Raw genomic sequence first — 24,772 nt, 5'->3', positions numbered from 1 at the left:
ATCTATATAATTAGGTTTATAACTAGTCAATAAATAAATAAATGAATAAAATAAAATTTACATATCAAAGGAAATGATTAAAAAACTCACTTAAGTGTTTTTAAAGTGAATTGGTCCAAATACAGCTGTAGAACATACAAAAGTGGTTTCTGCCTTAAACATTTTAATTCATGTATTTAACATTTTGCTATCAAAATAAGATTAATTTAAAATATTTTGTTTTTCTGTAAACAAAAAAAGGAATTCGCTTCGTTGTAACTACAACTCCCATGATGCATCGCGCGTGGGTCTGCTAGCTAGCTGCTAAGCAAATGTTGGAGCAGACAGGGGAAAGCAATGTTGATTTGAGCTCTGTTGTTTAAAATCTTGAAAATGAGTTCTTCAGACGAGACGAGTAAAGGGATAAAACGACCCGCATCTCCAGATGACGTATGTGGTTTCCATCATCATGCATTTTTTTTATTTGCTACATCTGATTTGACATTTTGGTGAACCATGTTAGCAGATTGTTAGCAATGTGTTCTAACTCTTTATAAATGTTATTAGTGTGACGAATGATTGATATATGCATGTTATTAGTGTAATAGCTACCTGTTTGCTACTATATTGCGTCTTCTTCAATAATAATTTTGCATAATAACTACTGTACCAGATAATTCAGTTTCAGGTTAAGTTAAATCTGTTAAGACATTTTCTGCATTCATAGATCTACGTTATTTTAAGTGGCGTATATATATATATATATATATATATATATATATATATATATATATATATATATATATATATATATATTATAATGTGATGATTAGAAATATATGCTTTCCTGTAACACACTAATGACTCAACTGAATCTGTTTTGACCTGTTAATGCAGGCAGGAGCCGCACAATGGGGTTCGGCAAATTTAGGGACAGACGAAAGGAAGCAGAAGTTTTTGAGGCTGATGGGAGCAGGAAAGGTACGTTGCTTTCTGTCATTAATACTCATTTCTTTGATTCAGACAATTCTCTAATTTGAAACCAACCACCATCACACGTTCTTGCTTCAAATGTTTTCATGTCCTGACAGAAAGAGCACACTGGACGTCTTGTTATTGGGGATCACAAGTCAACGTCCCATTTCCGCAGCGGTGAGTCTCTTGGGTGGAAGTGAAGGGTTGCTAGATATGAATGCTTGAAGGTCCAAAAAGTGATTGCAACCTCCTATTATGCTGTGTGGAGATCAGATGACATCCTGTGCACCACATATCTTTTTACAAACAGTGATCGCTTGTCAGAGTTAATGCATCCACTGGTAATGTCCTGTCATTTATTGAGCACTTAGGACCAGGTTACAATGCAATCTCCACTTGTAAAATATAAAACGATTTTCTTAATCCACTGTCTTACTGATATACTCTGAAACCAGCCATGAGGGAGACATTAATGTTGTGGGAAAGTTTTGAATGTCTATCAATGCTATATCAGTAACATTGGGAATATGGGCCAATGCTGATGGCCTTTAACTCTGTGTAATGAAGAAAGTATAATGTGTGTATTTGTGTTTCTGTAGGGGCAGAGGATCGGAAGATTAATAATGAGCTCGAGCACCAGTATCAGCAGGGTCTGGATGGGAAGTTATCAGGGAGGAACAGGAGACACTGTGGCCTGGGCTTTAGTGAGGTCAGAGCTCTCTCTCATAAGCTGCGGGTCGGCATAATGTTGATCAGTTGAGACTTGTGTATTGTAACTCCCGGTATGACTTAGATATACTGTATGTACACACGTAACATGATGGAGTCTGTTGTTGATGTGTTGTGAACTGTGCTTCCTCTTCACAGCCCGATCCACCTGCTGAGAGTGCGAGCGCCGCTGTGTCCGAGAAGTCAGAGAGGTCAGAAGAAGCCCCTGAACAACCATCAGAACCACACGAGGACGAGAAAACACCTTCATCCAACACAGAGCTCAAGAAACAGAAACAGCACACAGACTCAAAGGAGGACAAGAAAAATACTTTAAAAATGGCATTTGTCAAATCCACGTAAATGGCGTCGTCATTTCTTGATCTCCTAAAATGTTCCAGTGAGGTACTGAGAGTGAGGGCACATTTTGTATTTCCGTAAAAAATAGGAAAATTGCGGTTTTCAGTTTGAAATGTCATCATGTCTGTTGTCAGGTAATGTGGACTTGCCTGGTCTTGAGAACGGTTTCTTCTCTACAAACTAAAGGCATAGTTCATACAAGAAGTGAAGCGCCGGTCTCAGTCTACTCAGCCCTTATGATTTCAAATACATATGAGTGCGAGCAGATGAAAGTTTTCACTGAGCTACTGAAGAATTATCAAGAAAGTGAGGTACAGTAATATGCAGACAGTGTCACTTATGTGTATGAAAATATAAATAAAGAGTAAAAATTCTGTGATTGTGATTATAAAACTAAAAAGCTTTTAAACGTCCGTGTGTGTGTGTTTCAAAAGGATTTCATAAAGACAAAAACATTAAAGACGTACAGCTGAAGACAGCACTGCATGTCTACAAACGGATATGAAAAGAATATACAAATTGAATAATGGTATATCTGGAACCTCTTTTATGTTTTAATAAGACAGAATGTAACTTTATATGTAATAACTTACAAACTTTAGAGCATGAGCGCTATTCACGTGAAAATTATGCATTTTTTATTAAAAATCTTGATGATGACAATGAAGATGATAGTTTTGCTGAAATGAAATGCAGTATAAATAAAATTTAATATTTTTATACAATAATACACAACACCTCAAGAATAAGTACCTTAAGTCACGATCACATGGTGATAAAAATAACATCATGCAAAATGAAAAAAACTTTGTCAGCTATGTCAGTATTGTAAAACTAAAAGTTTACTTTCAAAGTGCTCACCAGTAAAATTAATAAAACCAATTAAAAAGTTATGAACATAAGAGAACCTGAATTATTGAATGTGAATCATAAATACTTGGTACAAAACACACACACAAAAGATCTTTGGGTTCCCAAGAAAGCTTCTCAACACTTTTTTAGCACTCAAACATGTCTTTGGCTGCAAAATAAAACATAAAAGTTCACTTTTAAGTATCAGGATGGCAGTGTGTATGTTAAAAAAAAATGATAATATTCCCAGAGATGCTGGATAATGTCTCACCTGTGACCTGCTTCCTCTTGATGGAGGCCTCTGTGGCGAGAGCTCGCTGAACGCTCATGATTCTCTCCTGCTGCTGCAGCTCTTTATCCAGCTCGCTGAAATCTATCTGCTCTGCATCCATGGACCTCACACTGCAACGCCACGACAGAAGACTCTAGAACATCTAAATACATCATCCTTTTACATCTGCTCAAGTCTTATTTCCCACCATACCTCGACTTAGACAGTAGGCTTTTAATCTTTGCTACTGTACGAGAACGAGTCTCCTTCTCTTCCGGACTCAGTTCTTCATCGGACTCCACATCCACGAGTCGCTCTGGGATGGACACCTTCTGTGGCGTAGACAGCTGGAATCCCACAATACACTGAGTTTATCACAAGTAATACAAACCAGAGATCTACAACGTAATGGTTATAATTAACCATACCTTAAAAGTCAGCTGTATCATACATGATTTTATTATTTACATTTATAAGAGCTCTAAGTTATCTTACGTAAATCAAAGCTTTGCTGATAATACTGTTATACATAATCTACAACATACCACTGGTCGTCTGATTGATAGTTTATATTTTTGAGCAACTGATTCAGTTCGTGGTACATGTTTTTGTGGCAAACGTTTCAGATTTTTATAAAGTAAATGTAAGAATACGTTTTATATTTATAATAGTTCAAGATGAACACATACTGGACTGAAACAACTTAGCTTTATTTAAATATCCTTAAATCATTATAATTATTTATATGAAACTTAATTATATGTTTTGAGGAACATTTATTTGTACCTTTTTCAATTATCATTATATTGCATTGCATTATGTTTTTGCCCCGCACAATAAAATCTACAGAGCTTTGATCATAACATTTAAAGTTCATTGAATCTTTAGACAAAATATGAAAAACAGTTTGCGCAAGTGTCGTATTTGATACATGCGGCTTTCATGGCCCACATAATGTTATATAGGACAATATGGAGCTTTACTCAGAGGCCCAAAATGAGAAAAAATATATAAAATTCATGATTAAAATGTAAGAAGAAAATCTTATTGCTTATAAGACAGCATAGCAGTCTAAAAATGCATGTAAATATCAGTAACTCTCTATCTACCAATTATATATCTTAGTAGGATGATATTTAATTTAAATAGTTTAAACATATTTATAAATATTTTTAAAGTGGAATATTATTTCATACATCAAGCTTTACAGGTATACAACCCAACTGGGAAGGATTGAACCAGGTGATTTTGATTTGTCAGCAAATGTCACTCAAATTTGACTGTACCTCTCGAGTTAGATCGAACTCAAAGTCCACAGGCTCCAGATCCAGCTCCTGTGCGTTCACTGGCCGGGCCTCAACAGTCAGCCATTCATCTGATCCCAGCCACTGTGATTTGGCAGGTAAGGCCTGTTCTGGTCGCTGCAAATCAATTTGTTTCCCATCCCAATTAGGGCAAAGACAACAATATACAGCTTTTATGCACCACACACACTCCAATACCTCTGGAAATAAGCCTTGATCCATTATATAAAACTTCATAAGGGTCAGACCCACAATATCTTTGTCAAATCAAAAAGATGAATTAAGGAGCTCAAAATATCTATTTTGAACTTAAAAATTGCTGGCAATTCAACTGTTCCAAACAAGCTATGTGAAATATCTTTAGTTAACAGCTTGTGGAAAATCAAATGATAGCTACAAAGTGGCAGTCATTTTAATGCGTTTGTAGTTTCTTCTGCACTTAGTTCAGACCTCCAAAAATGAACATTTGCTGCAAATGTACTCATCCAAGATGTAGCAGTACATCACTTGCTCACCAATGGATCCTCTGCATTAGATGGGTGCCGTCAGAATGAGAGATCAAAAAGCACAAATAAAATGTGACTGTTTATTATTTTTTTTTTGTAAACAGTGCTTAATCTGTGCATATTTCTCTCATGATTCAGGCAAAACGAGTTTTTCACTGGCGAAAGCAATATTATGGCTGTAGGACTCAGAAGCAACAGCTTGAAGTTAAAAATGTCCAGATGCAATTTTAATGCATTTCTTTTCTCTTCACAAGACGATAACTGATGGACTGATGAATTGATTGGAGTCAGCTGTTTGGACTCTGATTCTGACGGCACCTATTCACTGCATTGGTGAGTAAGTGATGTAATAGATTTAAAAGATGTAACAGAAACATACTCATCTATATCTTGTATGGCCTGAGGGTGGGTACATTTTCTCTTTTTGGATCAACAACTTCTTAAAATTACATAAAAGCATTAGGAAAAATCACACCCATAACCAAATTACAACATGCTGTAGAATTCTGTAGTTGAACACATCTAACCATGCATAACAGCTTACAATCCACATTAACAATTAAACAACCATGCAAAACCATCCATTCATTTACCCACTCACAGGCATGAATTTAGAGGATACATTCTATAACTCAAGTTGTCAGAGGTACTTTACATCTAGAAGTACAGTCACATTGCAACGAGTAAAAAGTATTTAAAGAAAACTAATTTTATTTGTGCCTTTAGTGCAAACTTCAACATTAGAAAATGAAGAAAATAAGAGGTGATGAGTTCAGAAGGTGATGTACTGATGTACCCAACAATATCATATTTGTCTTACAGCTAGTCTGCTATCACAGTTTTGTTGTTATTTAATTATGGTTCTTTTTGTCACGGTATACAGTTCATATCACATCATACAACATCACTGCCTACTGACAAACATGTTAACAGTGATGAAGGTGCTGGTGTGCTTGAAGACCCCATGAAATGCCTTGACAAGTGCAGTTTTTTTGTCCTGCATTGATGTACAACTCCTCCAAAATGTCAGGTCAGTCAATTAGTTTTTTTTTTTCTTTTTTTTTTTTTTAAATAAATTAATTATTTCATTCAGCAATGACACATTCAATTGATCAAAAGTGACAGTAAAGACATGCATAATTTTACAAATGAGTAATGGCCAATCAATTTTCCCATCACAGGAATGAATTACATTTTTTATTATATTATAATAGAAAACTGTTATTTTAAATTGTACTAATATTTCACAATATTACTGTTTTTGCTGTATTTTGGTGAGCATTAGAGACTTAATTATAAAATAAATATGTAAAAATGTATTTCCCATTACAATGGGAAGCTGGGGCATATTAAAAGATCTCATCCCTTGTGAATGGATTTTCTTCTTGCTAATTTTAGTCAGGTGGTACAATGGTTTGAGGAACATTTTTACTCTATAAAGAATTATTTTTTTGGGGGGGATAAAAATTCAGTCATTCATATTTTATGGTCTGTTTTCCAGAAGTGAAAGCCGCAAGAAATTGTACATTTGGGCTTAAAGTCAAATTTAAGAGCACATCAGCATATAGACGGCCTCAAAGCTTTTTAATTCATGGGGTCTTTTTGCCAAAATATCTACAGAGATATAAAGACGTTCATGTGTTGGATTTCAACGGTTAAGAGGAAAGTCTGTATCAGTTGATAATGATGTCAAGTTTGTCAGTTTGAAACTAGGGTTAGTAAAAAGTTACACCCCTCTCATTGGCAGCTGTTAGAGAAACAACAATAAAACATCACCATGATTTATAGAGAAGTGAGTTTCAGAGTGAGCCAGACTGGAATTGGTGTTAGTAGATTTAATAGATATTTTCCTAAAATGATTCAAACTAAACTGAGTATTGTAGTTTCTAGCTGCTGTAATATGAAAACAATCAGCCAATTCTTTCTCATCCTCTTTTTTAGACATACAGCTGATAGCAGTTTTAACTATCTGATAAAGAATGTTCATAATTTACATCTGAGTGGTGTTAATTGTCCCAGGAATCAAAACAATGGGGCAATGGGCAGCGTGACTCTCTGAAAATGATGTGAACTGACTATTGCTTGGGTTTCCAATTGGATTAAGTGCTTGATTGGAAATGTGTTTACCAAATCCAATCCTCACCATTGATGTAAGCAGTCATTAACTAAGAAGTCAGTCAAAGACTTAAGAGCAAGAAAGCAGCAGAAATACACCTCTCAGTGCAGTATAATTTTAAAAAGACAAAGGCGATTTGAGCAAAGGGAACCCAAACATCAGGCAGTTCCTGCAGATTACTCTGATTGCAGTAAATTGAAAGGTGGCTAAGTGTTTGATTGGGCAAAACACTCTTTTTGAGCCACAGACGCAGCAATAATGCTTGCTAATCAAGACACAATGGTCCTACTCAAATGGTTCTTTCCTACCATTAGCAATTAGCTAACAAAGCAACTGAGTGCAAGCTCTCAAGACCACATTATATGAGCAATAGAGTGCAACAGTCTGGTTCCAAAGTAAAAATCACATTCATGATTTTGAACAATAACCTATAGACTGTTTAAGATCGACCTAATGTGAGCTATGGGGTTGTTAATCAATGGTATATGCTTTTTTGAAGCCAGTTATTTCAACATCTTTTTTAAACAATCCTGTTTAACAGCAGAATTTCTGGTGAAAAACTACATTTTTCATGATTCTGCAAAGAAATCTCCACCATACAGAAAATTGTGAGAATCAAATTGTGTCGAAAGGAAATGTAACATTGTGTGTCTGACACTTTTTTTTGATGCAAATCAAAGTTTGTAATGCTGTAATTCACCTTAAAGCTGGTTGGTTTGGTTCATGATATATTCCATGGCCTAACTGAAGAATTATGGGAATCCCAATGGGAAAATGAATGGTTGAACTACTTCTGGAACCAAAGCCCCTGAAAACAAGTGGATGGGCGCTGTTGCACTCCATAGTTTAATTTAAAGTCATTCTCAGAGTGTTTGAGCTGAAGCAGGATTTTCTGACACTGATGTTCAGGTTAGAATCAAGAGGCACTTCACTGATTTATTCTTCTATAGGAGATGATGATTAACAATGATTGCACACAGAAATCCCTTCATACCAATAAGAATTAATTTGTGGTTAATACGAGGCAGCGAGGGTCGATAATTGCCACCATATTATGTTCATACAAAATATAGCTTTACAAATTATTTCAGAAAATATATTTAGATTATAATAAATAATTTAGTAAATTAACATTTGAGAAAACAAGCATAAAAAAAAAGGTTTAAAATCCATTGTGAGAGATCGGAAAGGCAGTCGGGGATAATGTTATCCTTTTTTCTTCACATTCGAATATATTCACAGGTCTGTGCAGGAGAAGCCAGGAGTCCATTGCAGGACAGTAACCACTCCATGCGTCTGTCCACACTCTGGCCAATCCTTAAACACACCCACAGCATGGCCCTGTCCCACCCATGGCTTGTTAATGTAAAGCTGAGTTTTGTTCATGGGGCAAAAAGTGTGTTAGCGATTAGCATGTTAGCTTTGTGTTTTGTGGCCTTATCGGGGAGGGCCATAGCGAAGGTCCCTGTGCTTATTTGGGAGGGAGTAACGTACTGATCCTGGGTCAGAGTTGATCGGTCGAGTGGAGGCGCGGGAGCTCACGAGCTGTCGCTCACCCTGACTCAAGTTACGTTTGCGCTCACGCATTAGAGCGCTCTGGTGCCTTTTCATTCTCTCCAGCTGCTCCTCCACACTCATCCTCGCTCTCTGCAGCGGCTGCTCTGGCTGAGACTCTCCCAAATACAGCCGCTCCAAGGCACTCTTTGGTCTCTCCTACATGGCACAGGATAAAGACTGAACATCTTACATGTAGCTTTTTCTAGGATTTATTTTTATTTATTTATGTTTTTTTTTTATTTTATTTCCACAATGCACGAAGACTATCTATAATGAATTAATATGATAATATGAAATAATAAATGTTTGATAAAATAATATCAGGTAATAAAAATAACAATGTTCTATCCATCCATATATCTGTCTATCTATAATGAATTAATATGAAATAATAAATGCTCAATAAAATAATACAAACTAATAAAAATAATGTTTCAATGAAATATATATATATATATATATATATATATATATATATATATATATATATATATATACACATATATATATATATATATATACACATACATACATTATCTTCTACATTAATGAATAAAACATTTGTATTAAATTTGATAAATTATAGATAAATGTAAATATGAATAAATAATTAAATGTAGTATCAGTTCTACAGTAATCAGGTGCTCACTGTTGATGATAATGCAGAATCTCCTCTCCTCGGTGAATAGGAAGTCACACCATACTGGTTTATTCTGGAAGAGGAGCCTGAGAGGCCTAAGGGATCACAAAAATGGTTCATTTTTTTCAGGCAGACTGGTATTACAACTTGGCATTTTACCCCCATGAGCATCATATGTTTTAAAGATAAGCCGAATGATCAAAAGCAGTAATATTTCACCTCTTCTTTGAAGAGTCAGGTAGCCAGGGTCCACTTGATCTGTTCCTGTTCCAGGAAGCTCTGGTTCACTCAGGTAGGACCGCAGTTCCACCTAAAACCCAAACATTTCATTTAATTCTTATTGCATAGCAAAAAAAATGCAAAGACTAAAATATTACTGTCACATGGATGGTGATAAAGTATAAGGTATTTATTTAAAAACTTCTTACGAAGATCTTCCATTATTCAAAAACTACATTTTACTCTTTGTTTTTTTTTTTGTACATGTGAGGTTTAGTAAGACGAATTACTTGAATTAAGCATTTTTTTATTATTATTTGGCTCTGTGGAATAATTGATTCTGATTGGTCAATCACGCCATCCAGCGGTATGTTATTCCCAGATAACAACTACCAAAGTGAATAACACACCACTCATCCGGGTACTAATAGTTATCTTGACTGGTACTACTTATATGCTTATGGAGTCACTCCGCTATCGTTGACAGTCTGACACCATCTTGTGACTGAAAGCAATTAACCACCGCATGTTACAATCATAAAAACAAATCTTTTTAGCCATTTAATAAGTGGGATAATATACATCCAGCCGGTTGTTATCTCAAAATATACCCCTTATTTTAATAGTTTTAGTTAACAATAACAACACTAATGAGAACAAACTTCACAATAACAACGACCTTCACGAGTGAGTTTATTACCCTGCTGTCTCCATTCACATAGCTGCTTTCTCTGTCACGTTTCCTCTCATCAGATTGTCGTTTGAGGCCACGGACAGAAGTGTGTCTAATGACCGTTGTTTCTTTAGGTAGGGGCGGGACAACAGGGGGTGTGTCCTCATCATAGAGGAGGGGCAAAGGTGGTCTGGGTGGAGCATCATCCTCTTCCTAAAAAACATTACATGCTTAAGTAAACCATTAAATATTGTTAATTAGTTGCTGCCATACAATACAATCATTTTAGGAATAGCACTAGTCCAGTAACTCATACCCATTTGGGCACAGAGTAAGGATTCTGAAAAACCTCATTGTCCAAGGGCAGTGATAACGGACTGGAGGTAAGACTGCGTCGGGGTGACCGCACCTCGACTGCGGACGGGGTCATGCACCGAGAAGGCACTGTTGACTCTATCACTGAAGGCACAAGTTTTCTCTCTGGACACACACAAAAAAAAGAGTTATATATTAATAAGAACAAGATCTGTAGTAAATTTATTAACCCTATCTAACCTGTCCATTCTTACCTGGGTTCTTGACTGAGTCTATGGTGATTTTGAAGGTTTCTTTGGATGAGCTGAGTCCAGTCATCACGTCCTCTATCCTCCAGAGCTCCCTCCTCAACTGATTTTTCTCCTGAGAACAAAAACACACCTATTCAAAAGTCTTCAAATTGTATTTTTATTCTAGCCAGAATTACTATTACTGAAACTAAAACATTTTCATTACTTGAAATAAAATAAAGGCCTGTTCACACCAAATATGATCAACTATAACGATAAAGATATCGGGTTGTTTTTGTGTGTGTGCTTTTCTTAATGCTTTATTTTAACATAAAAAATAAAAAAGACAGAAGAATGACCACAGATAAATTCCACAAGTACATAAAAACATAAACCACAGCTTAATTTATTTTTATTTTTATAAATAATCAAGGTTAATGCTAACCTGGCATGGTTTTCCAAAAAGGTAGGACCTATATATTTAGATAAAGATATAGTAAAAAAATCTATTTACCGAATTTTTCAGACTATAAGTCGCATCAGTCCAAAAATACGTCACAACGAATAAAAAAACATATATGATTCGCACTGGACTATAAGTCGCATTTATTTAGAACCAAGAACCAAGAGAAAACACTACTGTCTCCAGCCGCGAGAGGGCGCTCTATGTTCTCAGTGTAGACTACAGGAGACGGTAATGTTTTCTCATGGTTCATGGCAAATTAATTTTGATAAAGAATTCGCCCCTGACTATAAGTCGCAGGACCAGCCAAACTATGAAAAAAAGTGCAACTAATATTCCAGAAAATACGGTAAATGTAAAAGACAACTAATAACACTAATGGGACTTTTCTTCTTTTCTTCTTATATATATATATACACAGTACACTATGTAAACAAAAACGTTTATGTTGGATGTGATAAACTACAGACTACAGAATGTGTTTTTTTATTAATTTTAAATTAAAAGCTTGTTAAAAATATGAAAAAATTAACAAATGAAATCATATAATAGTATTTCAATGCTAATAAAATAACATGTATTCTAGCTAAAGGTGACTGCAAAAATCTAAATGAATAAAAATAATAATAAAGCAGCTGATCAAAAAAAAACGAGAAAAAAACATGATAGCAAACTATAAAAAATAATTCAGAGAGAGAGAAGAAACTTAAAAAGACCTGCGGTGATGTGCAGAGATTCATCTGAGTCTGCAGGACGTCCTTCAGCTGTTCCACTGACTGCTCCAACCTGCTGTAGTCCACCCACGCTCTCTCCATCTCCTGAACAATACAAACATATGAACAAAACCTACTTAACATATGACAAGCCGTTTGGAGAATGGATATTATATTATATTATTATAATGTTAAATTACAGAACAAAACTACACACTGAAATAGTTTTTCTAAAATTGAAATTAAAAATCCCTAATGTATTGATTTCAGATAAGTATGGATTAATGGCGATAGGAAGTACTGTAGGTCTATACCACGTAATAAACTCACCGTTGACACTCTAGAAGTGTCAGCTCGAATATGCACCAGGTCCTCTTGAAGGAGTCGCTGCTGGTAGGCGATCTTCTCAGCGTGAGCTGGCTGATCCTTGTACTGCTCCATCTGCTGGTGGGACACATCCAGAACAGACTCAAGCTTGTCCTAGAGAGAAAGAACAGAGATATTAACACTGACAAAGGATCAAAGCGACAGCTGTGCTTTTCTTTGGAAAATGTGCCTCACCTTATCATCCTTGAGTCCACTGAGTCTGAACTCGAGCTCCTGCAGTATTTTGTCTTGTTCACACAATCGACTCAATGTCACCTGTAGTAGGAAACAGCATCATGGTCCAGTTCAGACTAGGGAATTGGGTTAGGGCACTGATGTGTCCTCTATACTCACATCTACATCACTTTCTGCCACCTTCACTGGCTTTGGAGGCCGTCCTTTCAGACTCTCTGTCGCACTCACCTAATAAAACAATTCAAAGATAAAGGCTCCTTGTCTCAGAGCTCTCGAGACAGAAACACATCTATTCAACACAAGCAAAGCAAGACCAACACAATACAATGGACACTGTATTGAAAATCACAGTGAGACAGTATTCTTCATTTCTAATGCACATATGTAGGAGCTGAAGCTTTCTGGAAGCACAATGGCAAGATGGTGTCTATCGATCTTCATGCCAACAGAATGCAGCTGTGGGACATAAATGCAATGTCAAAAATAGAGGCTCCACAGAAAACGCTGGAGGGTCAACTCATGAAAGAAACCCAAGCTCTGGACAAAAATGAACTGGACGGTGTGGGAGAGGAACTAACAAAAAAAAAGCAAAGCTACAACTTAGCTTAGCTAGTTTCAAAACAGTGCTACCTGTACTTTTTATTTTAGCATTATTTCACACACAGCCTTGCAGCCAAGCCAAGTTTCTCTCTTTCAAATAGTGCTGGGATTCATTTAAATAAACTGGATCAAAAACTAATTTACAGATGCATATTTAAATCATTTAAATCAGCATCTTAGGTCTTCGTTTTGTAGTGATATGCAGTTATTTCAGGTGATATGCAGTAATTATTATAATATATTGTTTTAGCAATAAAAGGTTTCTGGCACTGTTTTTGTAGATTTAGTTTACGACGCTTTACAAAAGTCAGTAAAAATCTTTATGTTTTTCACATTTCTTTTGCTCACCAAAGCTGCATTTATTTGATAAAAATGTAGAAAAACAGTAGTATTGTGGAATATTATTACAATTTATCATTTATTTAAAAATGTACATTTACAATTTAAAACTGAAATATTTAAATCAGAATTTTCACCAGCCAGTACTCTATTTGACATAAAAGAGGGTTCATTACCAAATTTATTTAGAACAACGAGCATCTCCGAATCACAACGCATGAACGTATGATTATGAAGTTATGTGTTTGTTTTCTCCCGAGCGTCTTATCAGTATGTGTGCTGCGCTGATCGTCATGTACAAACATGTCATTAAAATGAAGTGTAACTCCGTAAATACTCAACAAAGAGACATGAGAGAGATATCTATAGAAAGCTTGACATGTCTACTTTAAAACTAAACAAGTGCTGCTAACAGATATTCTGTGATAAAGTAATCCATATGAAAACAACGCGATGACTGTTTTTCATGTCTCCCTTCGTTATATCGAATGTGACCACGCCCCCGCGCTGAACGCGCTATTCAGATTCAAACTGAAGCGTGCGGCTTGAATACACCCACACAGAAGAAAAAGCAGCAAGACTGTTCAAGTTTTTTAATTTACTGTTTGCTTCGCGATGAGAGGAATAAGACATAATTCACCCCAAAAAGATGCTAACGCATAGTTTACCGTGAAGGTGTGTGCGGAACAACCAATCAAACCTGACTATGTTAGTTGACCAATCAGAACACAGTATGCTACCGAAAGGTGGGGTTTAAGGAAACTGAATCTTTTGAACAGCTTCGCGCGAACCGTTTGGGGATCTCTGAGAATTGAGGTAATTTTAAAATGATATTTTGACAAAATGACAATGTTTTTTAACCTTGGATGGATTTAAACCTAATGTACAGGACTTATAAACAGTGATAGGAAGCTTAGAATTTTCATCTTACTGGCTCTTTAAATGAAGTTGAATGCTGTTAGACTAGTTTATATTATTTACTAATATTATATTACTAATGGATTTTGTTTGAACTCTTGCGTTTTTTTAATAAATCATATCTGCCCCCTTCAATGTACTTGTAGTGAAGCTAGTAAATTTTCTAAATAAGTGTTTCAAGAGGAATTAAGAAGCATTTTCCCCAACGCTGATACTGGAGGTCGTAAGGGAAGTTTCAGAGGAATACTCTTCCTGGAAAGCTACACATAAGACTGATTACTAGATATCATATTGATGGACATTATGAGATAAATGAGCTTGATAAAAAAAAAATAATAATGCATTGGAGAATCATTCCCTGCACATGCACTGAGCTTGCCCATCCCATCCAGACCTGCCGTCTCACACATACCCACAGCACAACATACACTCACAAAAGGCAGGGAGGATAGGCGTGCAGGTGCCAGGCTTGTGCCAACACAAAGCTATGTGCACCATGTAAAGCAATGGGAACGCGGACACTCTGGATGCTGACAGTGCTTACGTTCCAGAGTGGTCTCAAACCCCCCGCAGAGCAGGTTTGTAACACACTGTGAACCATGAGGATCAATGGCTCTAAACTTTTCATCTGTGGCAAATGGAGATAGACAGTTACAGTCAAAGGAGGACCAGCCTTGACTGGATACATAACCATTACCATTCTAAGATCGTGTGATTCCTGATTATGCCACAAAGTTAGCATACTAAATAGAAACAGTTTCTGAAATAAAGCCAATTCTTGATTCCTCGCCTCAAGTGAGGTTTCTGTGCTGTGTTAGTGTGTTAATACAGAAGGTAAGACAGGAATAGAGAGACAGAAATGGAGAGGTCCCACCTTCAGATCTAAATATTCCAGGTCCTTCTTCAAGTGCACGTATGTGTCATCAGCCTGTAAGAGCAGGGAAAATATTTCAATTGACACTCTTCTACTCTTTAATTAACACTAATCAGATGTTTCATTTATCCACCACACACTTTAGGCTGACATTGCACTAGCATTAAGCAATAGCTGGCTATGCATCTGGCACTCCAGCTTTGGGACATATTGTACTGCACATATCGCACTCATTTTTATTGAACACTGTTCGCATTTACATGCAAGTGACAGCTTATACACACTACCGCTCAAAAGACTGGGGTTGGTAAGATTTTTTTCAAATATGTTTTTAAAAGACATCTCTTATGCCCATCAAAGCTTCATTTATTTGATCAAAAATACATTAAAAACAGTATTATTAAATATATTTTTCTATTCTGAAAATGTAAATTATTTCTGTGATGGTAAAGATGTATTTTCAGCAGCCATTACTCCAGTCTTCAGTGTCATGTGATCCTTCGGAAATCATTTTAATATGCTGATTGTGTGATTGCTTGATTTTCTTTTTTAGAAAGCTTTAGCATTCTAAATGTCTTTACTCTCACTTTTGATCAATATATTTCTTCATAAGTCGTCCTGACCCCATACCTTTTGAACAGTAGTTTAAATTTACACGAGAAGCAATGTCAATGTTAACTTTATATACACTTCATATTTCATAGAACATATTTTTAAATAAGTTTACCTTTTCCCCTTTGGCAGCAAATAGTGCTTGTTTTGAGCATAAACCTAACAATAGGTTTAAGCCTTTAACCTAAGCCTAAAGCTAAAATAAGTCTAAAAATTAATTAATATAATATGTAATTTTGCTTCTCAGGTAAATTTATGTTTGTTTAGGCATATATATATATATATATATATATATATATATATATATATATATATATATATATATATATATATATATATATGTATGTATGTATGTATGTGTGTGTATGTGTATGTATATGTATTATTTTTCTTTTACAGGAAAACAAAACAAAAGTATAGATTAAGAAATGCTTTTCTGAGTGTGTTACGTTGATAGGTTAGAAACAAAATAAAATTTGGTAATATTTTACAATTAGATTTCATTTGTTAACATTAGTTTATTAATTTTAGTTTATTAACAATTAACAATAATTCTATATCATTTGTTAATGTTAATCTCAACATTTACTAACGGTCAAATGTTGTATCTGCACTGCAAAAAAAATGCTTTTATAGCTTAGATTCTTTGTCGTTTCTGGCCAAAATATCAAAAAATTCTTCCATCAAGAATTATTTTCTAGACAAGTACAAATTATTGTCTTGTTTTCAGGAATAAAAAAGTCAAATTTAAGTGAGCTAAATATTCTTGTTTCGTGTTTGAATTTTTTTTTGCTGTGTGTTAATGCATTGCGAATAAACATGAACTAAAATTTCCAAAGGTTAATAAATGCTCTAAAAATGTATTGCTCATTGTAAGTTCATGTTAATCAATGCATTAAAAAAATATACCTTATTGTAAAGTGTTACAGAATATTTGTTTGACTTTACCACAGTCCTTGATGCCAAAACATTCATTACAAAGCAATTACACTTTAAGCAACATATTATTCCTACCAGTAACAAAGCAAGTTTATTATGAAATTACTGCTGAAATGATCTACTCATATCCTGCAACTAGATCAAACCAGAACTTCAGATAAGGCTTGCACAGACTCCAGCGTACACCTGCTACTTCATGCATGCAAATAATTTTGATCTTTGCATCTATGATGTTTGAAGCAACAGCAAAGCATACTCATGTAGTATGCATAATGCCTCAGACCAGTTACATATATAATTCATGCTGATGGTGGGACATCTAGGTACAGCCCCTAAGCATGACATGCCATGTTGCAATACAAAGAAGCATCATGTAACAAAGCCAAGGGAGCTACAGAGAGCCAGGCGGGGTAAATAACAGCAGCTGGGCAGGCCGAGCCCTGACCTTCACCCGAGACAACATCTGGAGGTGGGCCAGCGCACTGTTGCGCACACCTGCCATCATGGCCTGGTGTCTCCGTAACTGGATGAGGAGAAGGGTGAGCTCCTCCGGCTGGACCATAGGTTGTGAGGGTACAATCAGGGCAGAGAGAAAGTTATGTGATCAGATTATTTACACGAGTGCCCATTAGAGCCATGAAAACAAGAGGACTGGCTCCACCGGCAGAGGTTTTTTGGGTGTCATTGTACGCCATTTTGCTGATATCGTACAGCAGCACAAAAGAGACAAAGTCAACCTTCAAATCTCATTTCAAACTATTTGAAACCGCACAATATACTTTTTTTCCCGAAAGAAACTTACCGTTTTTCCGTGCAGGCTGGGTGTACTGACTGTATGTGTGATATAGCCGGATGGAGGCATTGAGCGTCTCTCGATTGTGGCTGACTGCAGCAGGATAAAATGAAAAGAAAAGAGATGAATGCATTTAAATATACTTAATCAAAAAACAGACATGAGCAATATGTATTTCAGTATGTGCTCATCAACATGTCACACTATAACAACACTATCTGCATTTATTTATTTAAAAAAATACAATAAAAATAGTCATCTATTATTAGAATTTAAAATAACTGTTTTCTATTTTAATGTATTTTAAAATTAAATTTATTCCTGTGGTGGCAAAGCTGAATTTTCAGCAGCCATTACTCCAGAAATCATTCCATTATGCTGATTTGGTGCTCAGAATTTGTTTTTATTATTATTGATGATGGAAAAACTATTTCTGGGGAAACCATGATACATTTTTGCATGATTCTTTGATTAAATAGAAAGTTGAGAATAACAGAATTTATTTGAAATAGAAACCTTTTGTAACATTATAAATGTCTTTACTGTCATGTTTGATCAACCTAATCCATTCTTACTGAAAGAAACTTAAATATGTTTAAACAAAAAAAATCTTCCTGAACCCAGACTTGTAAACGTTAGAGTACATAAAGTGAAAATGACAGTACACACCAAAATATACTTTAATAATTGAAAACCTCTGAAATACACCATATTTGGATTTGATAATTCACCGTGGATTCAGCCAAGTTTTAAGTCCTCATTTGGATTAGACATGTCTGCCTGCTGGGTGAAAACTAACTTGAGATGAAAGGTTTTTAAAGGACACACACGGGAACTTTAAGTAAAGAAAATGAATCATCCCACTCAAGCACTTTCTGTGTCTGGCACTCGTTCCATTACAGAGACACTGCTGATAATTCATGCTGAATTACAACTCTGCTGTAGACAGATGGATTAATGCTGCCAGTCTGAAAACACTGAAGCCTGGTGTCATTTGATCAAGAGTTTCTGAGCAGTATTAACATCCATCATGATGTCTCTGAATGCATGCTTCTTTCAGACTCCATCACTTCTCTTTTTAAAGGAGAGCTGTAAATCTTACTGACGGACATTTTGCTTCTTGAAAATGCTTAGAAGCTTAGGTCGGGTTCATATTATGCATAATGGCATACAGTACTTTTTTCTCTCTCTTTTTTTTTTACTTTAATTTTTTTTTTTTTATTCAACAGGATGCATTAAATCCTGGATGCAAAAAAAAGCAAACCAAATTTTTTTTCAACACAACTGTTTAAAACATGAATGTTTCTAAAGCACTTAATCAGCTAATTTAATTAGAATGATTTCTGAAGGATCATGTGACACTGAGTGGCTACTGACAATTCAAAAAAAGTATTTAAATTGTAATAATTATCGATAATACCGATCTTATTGTATGTTGGAAAATCAAATACATCTTTGGTGTAAGATGTCAAATACATCAAATACATCTTTTTTTTAACCTCAAAATGTTTCATAATCCCACAAACTTTGATGCACATACTACTACAGTGGATTGTGATGTTATAGATAAGCAGGGTGTTTGTGCATGTCACCCACTGACCTTATAGGAGCGTCGATGGTGAGGAGAGTTTGACGGTGGCTCCTCCAGGGGTTTGACTGTGACGCGTTCTGCAGGTGTGTGGACTCTGCGTGGAGACAGTAGTCTGGGCCCAGGAGGCCCGGGTGGAGGGATGTCTCCCAGGGTTGGAGGCACGGAAATGGAGCGGGCAATGTCAGAGTTGACTCTGGTGGAGGATACGGCTGTGGAGTAGTCTGGAGCGGGAGTGTACACGGGGGCGGTGGGGCTGCCGTGCCGATATTGCTGTCGCTGTTGCCATTCGAAGAGCTGCCACACGGTGTTGTCATGCGTCGCGGGTCGCTGGGTGTGGCTGTGGGTCATCTGGAAGGGATTGAGCCGGTCATGGGAATATTTGTATTCACTGGGCAACTGATAGGGATCAGTTGGTGGGCTTTGCCGTGTGGCCTTTGGTAAAGACTGGTACTTTTGGTCTATTGTGCCGTACTTCGGATGAATGGGAGGGGTCCGACATGGGATTGTGCCATCAGTAGAAACAAACCTGTCACAACCAAATTATTTCTTTTTAACATTTACTATGTATTATTTGGAGAAAATATGTGGATATTTCAAGTCCATTCCAAAATTAAAATAAAAACAGAAATTTATGTAACATACAATATAGGTCCCACTTTATATTAGGTGGCCTTAACTACTATGTACTTACATAAAAAAATAAGTACAATGTACTTATTGTGTTCATATTGTATTGTAAAACACTTTTGCTGCTATTGTGGTGGGATGGGGTAAGGTTAGGGAGAGGGTTGGATGTATGGGTAAGTTTAAGGGTGGGTTAAGGTGTAAAGTATGGGTCAACAGTGTAATTATAAATGTAATAACAGAAATGAAATACAGATGTAATTACATGTCGTTTTTTTAAATATAAGTACAATGTAAAAACATGTATGTACACAATAAGTACGTTGTACTAAATTATTAATTAAAATGTAAGTACATAGTAGTTAAGGCCACTTAATATAAAGTGGGTCCACATAAACAAATAAATAAATAAATAAATCTGGCTGAACCATAACTTTCAAATCACAGCGCATTTTATTAAACAAGTGCAAGGGTTCGCTGTATTTTATTCTAAAGAACATAAAATGGATTTTCCTCAAATATTTTTTCCAACCTTTCCAATACATCCAGATGCTTAAAACAGAAAAGTGCAAGACTTGTCTTGTTAAAATTCACACAAAAGCGTGAATGGCATTTCATGTCTACTTGACAAACTAAATATTGGGCTGCTGTTTTCTGTGATGATGATTTATTAAGCTTTCAACCACTTGAGGGCGATAGATGAACTACTCTCTGTACAGTGTGTCTGTGACTGAATTCAGAGAGGCATACCACCATACTACTCAAACTACTTATGCCCTATCATGACATGGCAGAAAATGTACGAAAAGTATGCTAATCTGAATTTAGCCTTATTAAAAATATGTGACAGATGTGTACGCTCACCCCTGGCGTTCTTCCTTCTGTACTTTGACCCAGTTCTCCACCTTCTCCAGTGCACTCCTCCTCTGTACCCGAACAGGAGTTTGAGAAGGTGGTGTAGGCCCCCTCTGATACCCAGGCATGCCGTTCTGCTCTATGGGTGTACCGTTCCTCAGCACTGGCGGGGTTGAGACAGACCTGGAAGGAGCTCGAGAGGGAACTTGGGATGCTGGTGCTGACCCTGGAGCTAAAACCTCCGCCTCCACTATCCTGCTCACCGGAGATTTACCCCGCGCCTGCTCCATCTCTCTTGGAGCAACCTGAATCTCCACTTGTCCAACAAATCCTTCCTGCTTCTCCTCCTGCAGCTCGTCACTTAGGATGACTTCGGGTTCTGGAATCACGAAGCTGTTGATGTGGTTGGTCTGAGGAACAGCCTGCTGCTTGTGTTTCTCAGAAACGTTCACTTGCTCTAGATGATCGGACTCGTCTCTGTGTGGCAAAAACATGACATGCAAAGGTCAGTAAAGTTTTATGAGTTTTTTATGAGCCTTCACACGTGAGAGAATCTGCTCATTAAACTAAATATATCAATCACTGTAAACGGTCTTATTTAGATTCACAACTCAGTAGTCCTGTTAAACTCCAGGATTCACGTTTTACACAAAACTTCACAATACTCCAGCAACCGCAAAGCAACTAGGGACGGGCAAATCGATCCTGAAGTACCGATATATCAATACTAATGCGAGTATCGAAAGTATCGATACTCAAATAAAAGATATTGATACTAAGGTGTTTTGATTTGCCAGTGATTTTGTTTATTAAATAAAAAAGAATACCTACAATATGCCTTAAATTGGACGAATAACGTATGTTAGCACATAATTGTGTGGAAGGGATTTTCCTGCTCATCTGAACATACGCAAATGTTGCGAGGCAGAATCAATCAATTCCAGAGAGTGTTCACTCACTTCAGACAGTGCATTTAAATAGAGCTGCGTTTCCCAAGAGTAGCCTAAAATAAGAAAGCATTTATGTTTTTGGAAAAGGCAGCCTGTGCAGAAAAAACATGACTATATTAGTGATTTCACAATAAACCTATCAAAATTATACCCTAGTTTGTGACGTACATTTATTTAAATTTGAATGTTAAAAGTTCATATTGCTCATGATCTGTTCTGTATTGTTAATATAAATCATACACTGACTGTCCGAATAAAAAGGTTGCATTTTATGGATGCAACAGTCTATTACTGGCAGTCCCTTATGACAATGAACCATGGTAAAGTGAACATAGTTTAACTATAGTATTTGTAGGTTTCCTTGGTTACCACTACAGTAAACATATTTTAACCATGTGTAAACAAAAATATAACCTAATAAGTTGCAATTAAGGCATATTGAATGTTAAAATGCATTTCAAATAAGAAGTTAAGTCAGTATTATTACCCATTGTACTCATACTAATTAAATACATTTCATAATCAAGTTCAGTTTAGAAGTATCGTATCGATATCGACGATATTGGCCATTGTGACGAGTGTGGCATGTCCCATGTCCCTCGGCCCCGCCCCCCTCTTCACAGCCATTAAAAGTATTGGTATTGTATCGAAAACAATATGTGGTATCAGCCATCCCGAACAGCAACCCCTGCCATAATAGCATCCTGGCAATCACCCACTTTAGCAACTGCATAGGAACCTGTTTAAAAACACACAATATACCTTTGTAGCTGCAAAAAACAATGTTTAACCAATTCTACAGCTTTGACAACTGCCCACAACTTCATATCATCCCACTATAAACATGCACAACTTGTAATTTGTAACTGTCCCATAGACTGCCAAGTAAAACACACTGTCAAGGTCCAGAAAGGTATGAAAGACATCGTCAGAAGAGTCCATCTGCCATCAGTGGTTAACCGTGGTTAACCGCAACGTTATGAAGTGACAAGAATACTTTTTGTATGCAAATAAAACTAAAATATTGACTTTGTTCAACAATGTGTCTCCTCTGTGTCTCTCCACATCGATGTACTGTAGTATCATTTTGGAGAATATTAGCTGAACGCAGGTAGCGTAAACTCTTCTGTGTCAGCCGTGACATGATACATTTTCTATGTGTATTAATGCTTTGATTTGAAAGAAAACAGTTAGCTGACAGTTAGAGGTAAAGCCTTACTGCTATAATGAGCACTACATATTCTGTTGAACTTTTAAATATACGTTGCTTGGTTTCTTCATAAAAGAACTTTGGAATGAGAAAAATGATTCAGCACCACCATGCAAAATGAATTCCAGCTTCAAATTGTCCATATTTAACAATCTAAATGTGATATGATTAAATCAGAACCTTGATGAATCTACATTTGGAGAAGACATGGCCTCTGGGAGCTCGACCATCTCTACTGGAGCTCACTCGACAGTTAGACTAATAATATCCAAGACGCACAGACTAAAAAGAAATGGCCTCCAGTGGCTCTTTGCATTCGGACACACTCAAAGTCTACAATAGCCAAATCTCCATCTGCATTTTAACATGAACAGATGATCCTTTAGGACTGATAATATCAACAGTATTTATAGATGATGTAATTGTTTGGGTAATGATTAAGAAGATATGAATCTATTCTAATATTTAGACATGATTCAGACCCTTGTGAGGAAGAAGTATACTTTAGCATACTTAAAAAAAAGGTACTTAATGGGAAAAAGAATATACTTTTTTCAGACACTTAATTACATGTTAATAGTAATTAAATGAAATGTATTGTAGGTTTCATTTATATTAAATGCAATAAGCTGAACTTTAGAGAGCTTATTAGCCCACTAAATTTTTAATATTTTTTTATATTTATTTTTTTATATTTATTTTTTTAAATATTTAATATTTAATATTTTAATATAAATATTTATATGTAATTAGATAATAACTTCTATTGTCATTGAAATACGGTGAAAGTGTGCTTCCTAATATTACCAACAAGAATTAATTATATTTATCAACTAAAATATAACGTAATTTCGATTAACGTGTAATGTCATGGATTTAAATATATTTGTATTTACACTTTTGTAATAATGAAGCTGCAATTTAGTACATTTAAAATGCATTAAATAGAAAAAAATATTAAAATTGAAATGCAACATTAAAATAACACTACAGTTAAAATTATAATAAAATACTTTAAGTGCTAAAATACTTGAATATGCTAGTTAACATCAAAATAAATGTACTTTTACTGTATGATGCATAATTATTAAAACAATAATTAAATACATTTACTTAATTTACTTAAGGAAAACATTTAATTTAACATTTGACAAAGTACAATACTTTTACAAGGTGTGTGAAAATGTACTTTGTAAGTCCAGTTATGTGGCCTTTGATTAATATTATATTATCTAGATGTACACTATTTTGATATACTTGTAAGATCTGAAGTACTGTACAAGTATCCATTTACTCGTACATTTTAGCGCACTTCTTCTTCTCAAACGTGTTCAAACCGGTCAACTATGATTTTCCCAAATAAACGATAATAAGAGGTTTATGCACGTCATGGGCGTATTGCAGATAGAGTATTCGCAGAAATAGCACAAACAGGCTGGACCAAAACAAAGTCTACAGAGATTCTCAGAATATATGAATCCCGCATTCCTAGAGAAGGACATGAAAAGGCTTTGATTCCTTTCAAATCACCAAACAAACGGTATACACAAGACAACTCTGGCAAAGGAGAAAGGGAAAACACAAACATAAGGGCATCTATGAGAATGAAAAGCCACTTTATGAAAAGAAATGACTCAGAATGGTGTTTTTATCCAGGACTATCACAGTCTAATTTTCTGCCTCGCTGAGTGCCAGCTCAAGCTGACACTAGTCTCATTAGTGTTTGGCTGCTATGACAACTTGGTGCCAATTTGGTGACTTGGTTAACGACATCACCAGCAGTGACAGTTAACTATTCAATCTTTTATGGCTGAAATTGGGCGACATGCATTACACATGTCAAAAGAGAGCACATACATGTTTATGCAGCCTATGTTCACACAGTCAGTGTTTGGGATTCACTGTATTTAAAAACAGTGTGACTCCAGATTATTATAGTATCTGAACTAGGGATAATTATTTTGTCATTTTGACTATTCGAGTACTCGGAGTCCACATCTGAGCTGAGTTTGGGCTCAGTAACTG

The 24,772-nt window shown here is 35.8% G+C and overlaps 2 protein-coding genes across 17 annotated transcripts in view; one reads left to right on the top strand and one right to left on the bottom strand.

Annotated features, from left to right (window-relative positions):
• Positions 1 to 261: 261 nt before the first annotated feature.
• LOC127934395 (small acidic protein-like) lies at positions 262 to 2,396 on the top strand. Of its 3 annotated transcripts, none has more exons than XR_008147753.1 (6): positions 262 to 429; positions 877 to 960; positions 1,071 to 1,131; positions 1,554 to 1,663; positions 1,822 to 2,076; positions 2,157 to 2,396. XR_008147753.1 is itself a non-coding variant. In XM_052531766.1 (6 exons), exons 1-5 carry the CDS (start codon positions 373 to 375, stop codon positions 2,023 to 2,025), a joined length of 516 nt encoding a protein of 171 aa, XP_052387726.1. In that variant the 5' UTR covers positions 262 to 372; the 3' UTR covers positions 2,026 to 2,067; positions 2,157 to 2,396. The 3 variants fall into 3 exon arrangements, 2 of the variants coding, with proteins under 2 accessions (XP_052387726.1, XP_052387725.1); XM_052531766.1 differs by having other exon boundaries at positions 1,822 to 2,067; XM_052531765.1 differs by having other exon boundaries at positions 1,822 to 2,396.
• Positions 2,397 to 2,769: 373 nt separating this feature from the next.
• The window catches only part of LOC127934389 (pleckstrin homology domain-containing family A member 7), an 88,875-nt gene continuing 66,872 nt past the window's right edge, over positions 2,770 to 24,772 (bottom strand). For 9 of the 14 annotated variants that reach the window (XM_052531741.1, XM_052531743.1, XM_052531746.1 and 6 more), the window contains 20 exons: positions 20,597 to 21,064; positions 19,118 to 19,634; positions 17,527 to 17,610; positions 17,170 to 17,277; positions 15,174 to 15,227; positions 14,844 to 14,927; positions 12,602 to 12,670; positions 12,443 to 12,523; positions 12,212 to 12,361; positions 11,885 to 11,986; positions 10,730 to 10,838; positions 10,477 to 10,640; positions 10,188 to 10,373; positions 9,488 to 9,578; positions 9,278 to 9,363; positions 8,566 to 8,784; positions 4,432 to 4,566; positions 3,359 to 3,492; positions 3,146 to 3,276; positions 2,770 to 3,043 (listed from right to left, as the gene is read on the bottom strand). In XM_052531741.1, coding sequence (XP_052387701.1) covers positions 3,021 to 3,043; positions 3,146 to 3,276; positions 3,359 to 3,492; positions 4,432 to 4,566; positions 8,566 to 8,784; positions 9,278 to 9,363; positions 9,488 to 9,578; positions 10,188 to 10,373; positions 10,477 to 10,640; positions 10,730 to 10,838; positions 11,885 to 11,986; positions 12,212 to 12,361; positions 12,443 to 12,523; positions 12,602 to 12,670; positions 14,844 to 14,927; positions 15,174 to 15,227; positions 17,170 to 17,277; positions 17,527 to 17,610; positions 19,118 to 19,634; positions 20,597 to 21,064 — 2,995 coding nt within the window. In that variant the 3' untranslated portion in view covers positions 2,770 to 3,020. The remainder of the gene's footprint in view (positions 3,044 to 3,145; positions 3,277 to 3,358; positions 3,493 to 4,431; positions 4,567 to 8,565; positions 8,785 to 9,277; positions 9,364 to 9,487; positions 9,579 to 10,187; positions 10,374 to 10,476; positions 10,641 to 10,729; positions 10,839 to 11,884; positions 11,987 to 12,211; positions 12,362 to 12,442; positions 12,524 to 12,601; positions 12,671 to 14,843; positions 14,928 to 15,173; positions 15,228 to 17,169; positions 17,278 to 17,526; positions 17,611 to 19,117; positions 19,635 to 20,596; positions 21,065 to 24,772) is intronic. The other 5 variants (XM_052531748.1, XM_052531750.1, XM_052531742.1 and 2 more) reach the window with 4 other exon arrangements.

Source organism: Carassius gibelio, chromosome A18 (assembly GCF_023724105.1).
Source record: "Carassius gibelio isolate Cgi1373 ecotype wild population from Czech Republic chromosome A18, carGib1.2-hapl.c, whole genome shotgun sequence".
Classification (NCBI taxonomy): Eukaryota; Metazoa; Chordata; class Actinopteri; order Cypriniformes; family Cyprinidae; genus Carassius; species Carassius gibelio.
This window is presented reverse-complemented; position numbering and strand designations above follow the sequence as displayed.

Coding starts and splice junctions, on each gene's coding strand:
- LOC127934395 (XM_052531766.1), top strand. CDS start 373: ATGAGTTCTTCAGACGAGACGAGTAAAGGGATAAAACGACCCGCATCT. Junction 961..1,070: donor GGCTGATGGGAGCAGGAAAG/GTACGTTGCTTT, acceptor ATGTCCTGACAG/AAAGAGCACACTGGACGTCT. Junction 1,664..1,821: donor GTGGCCTGGGCTTTAGTGAG/GTCAGAGCTCTC, acceptor TCCTCTTCACAG/CCCGATCCACCTGCTGAGAG.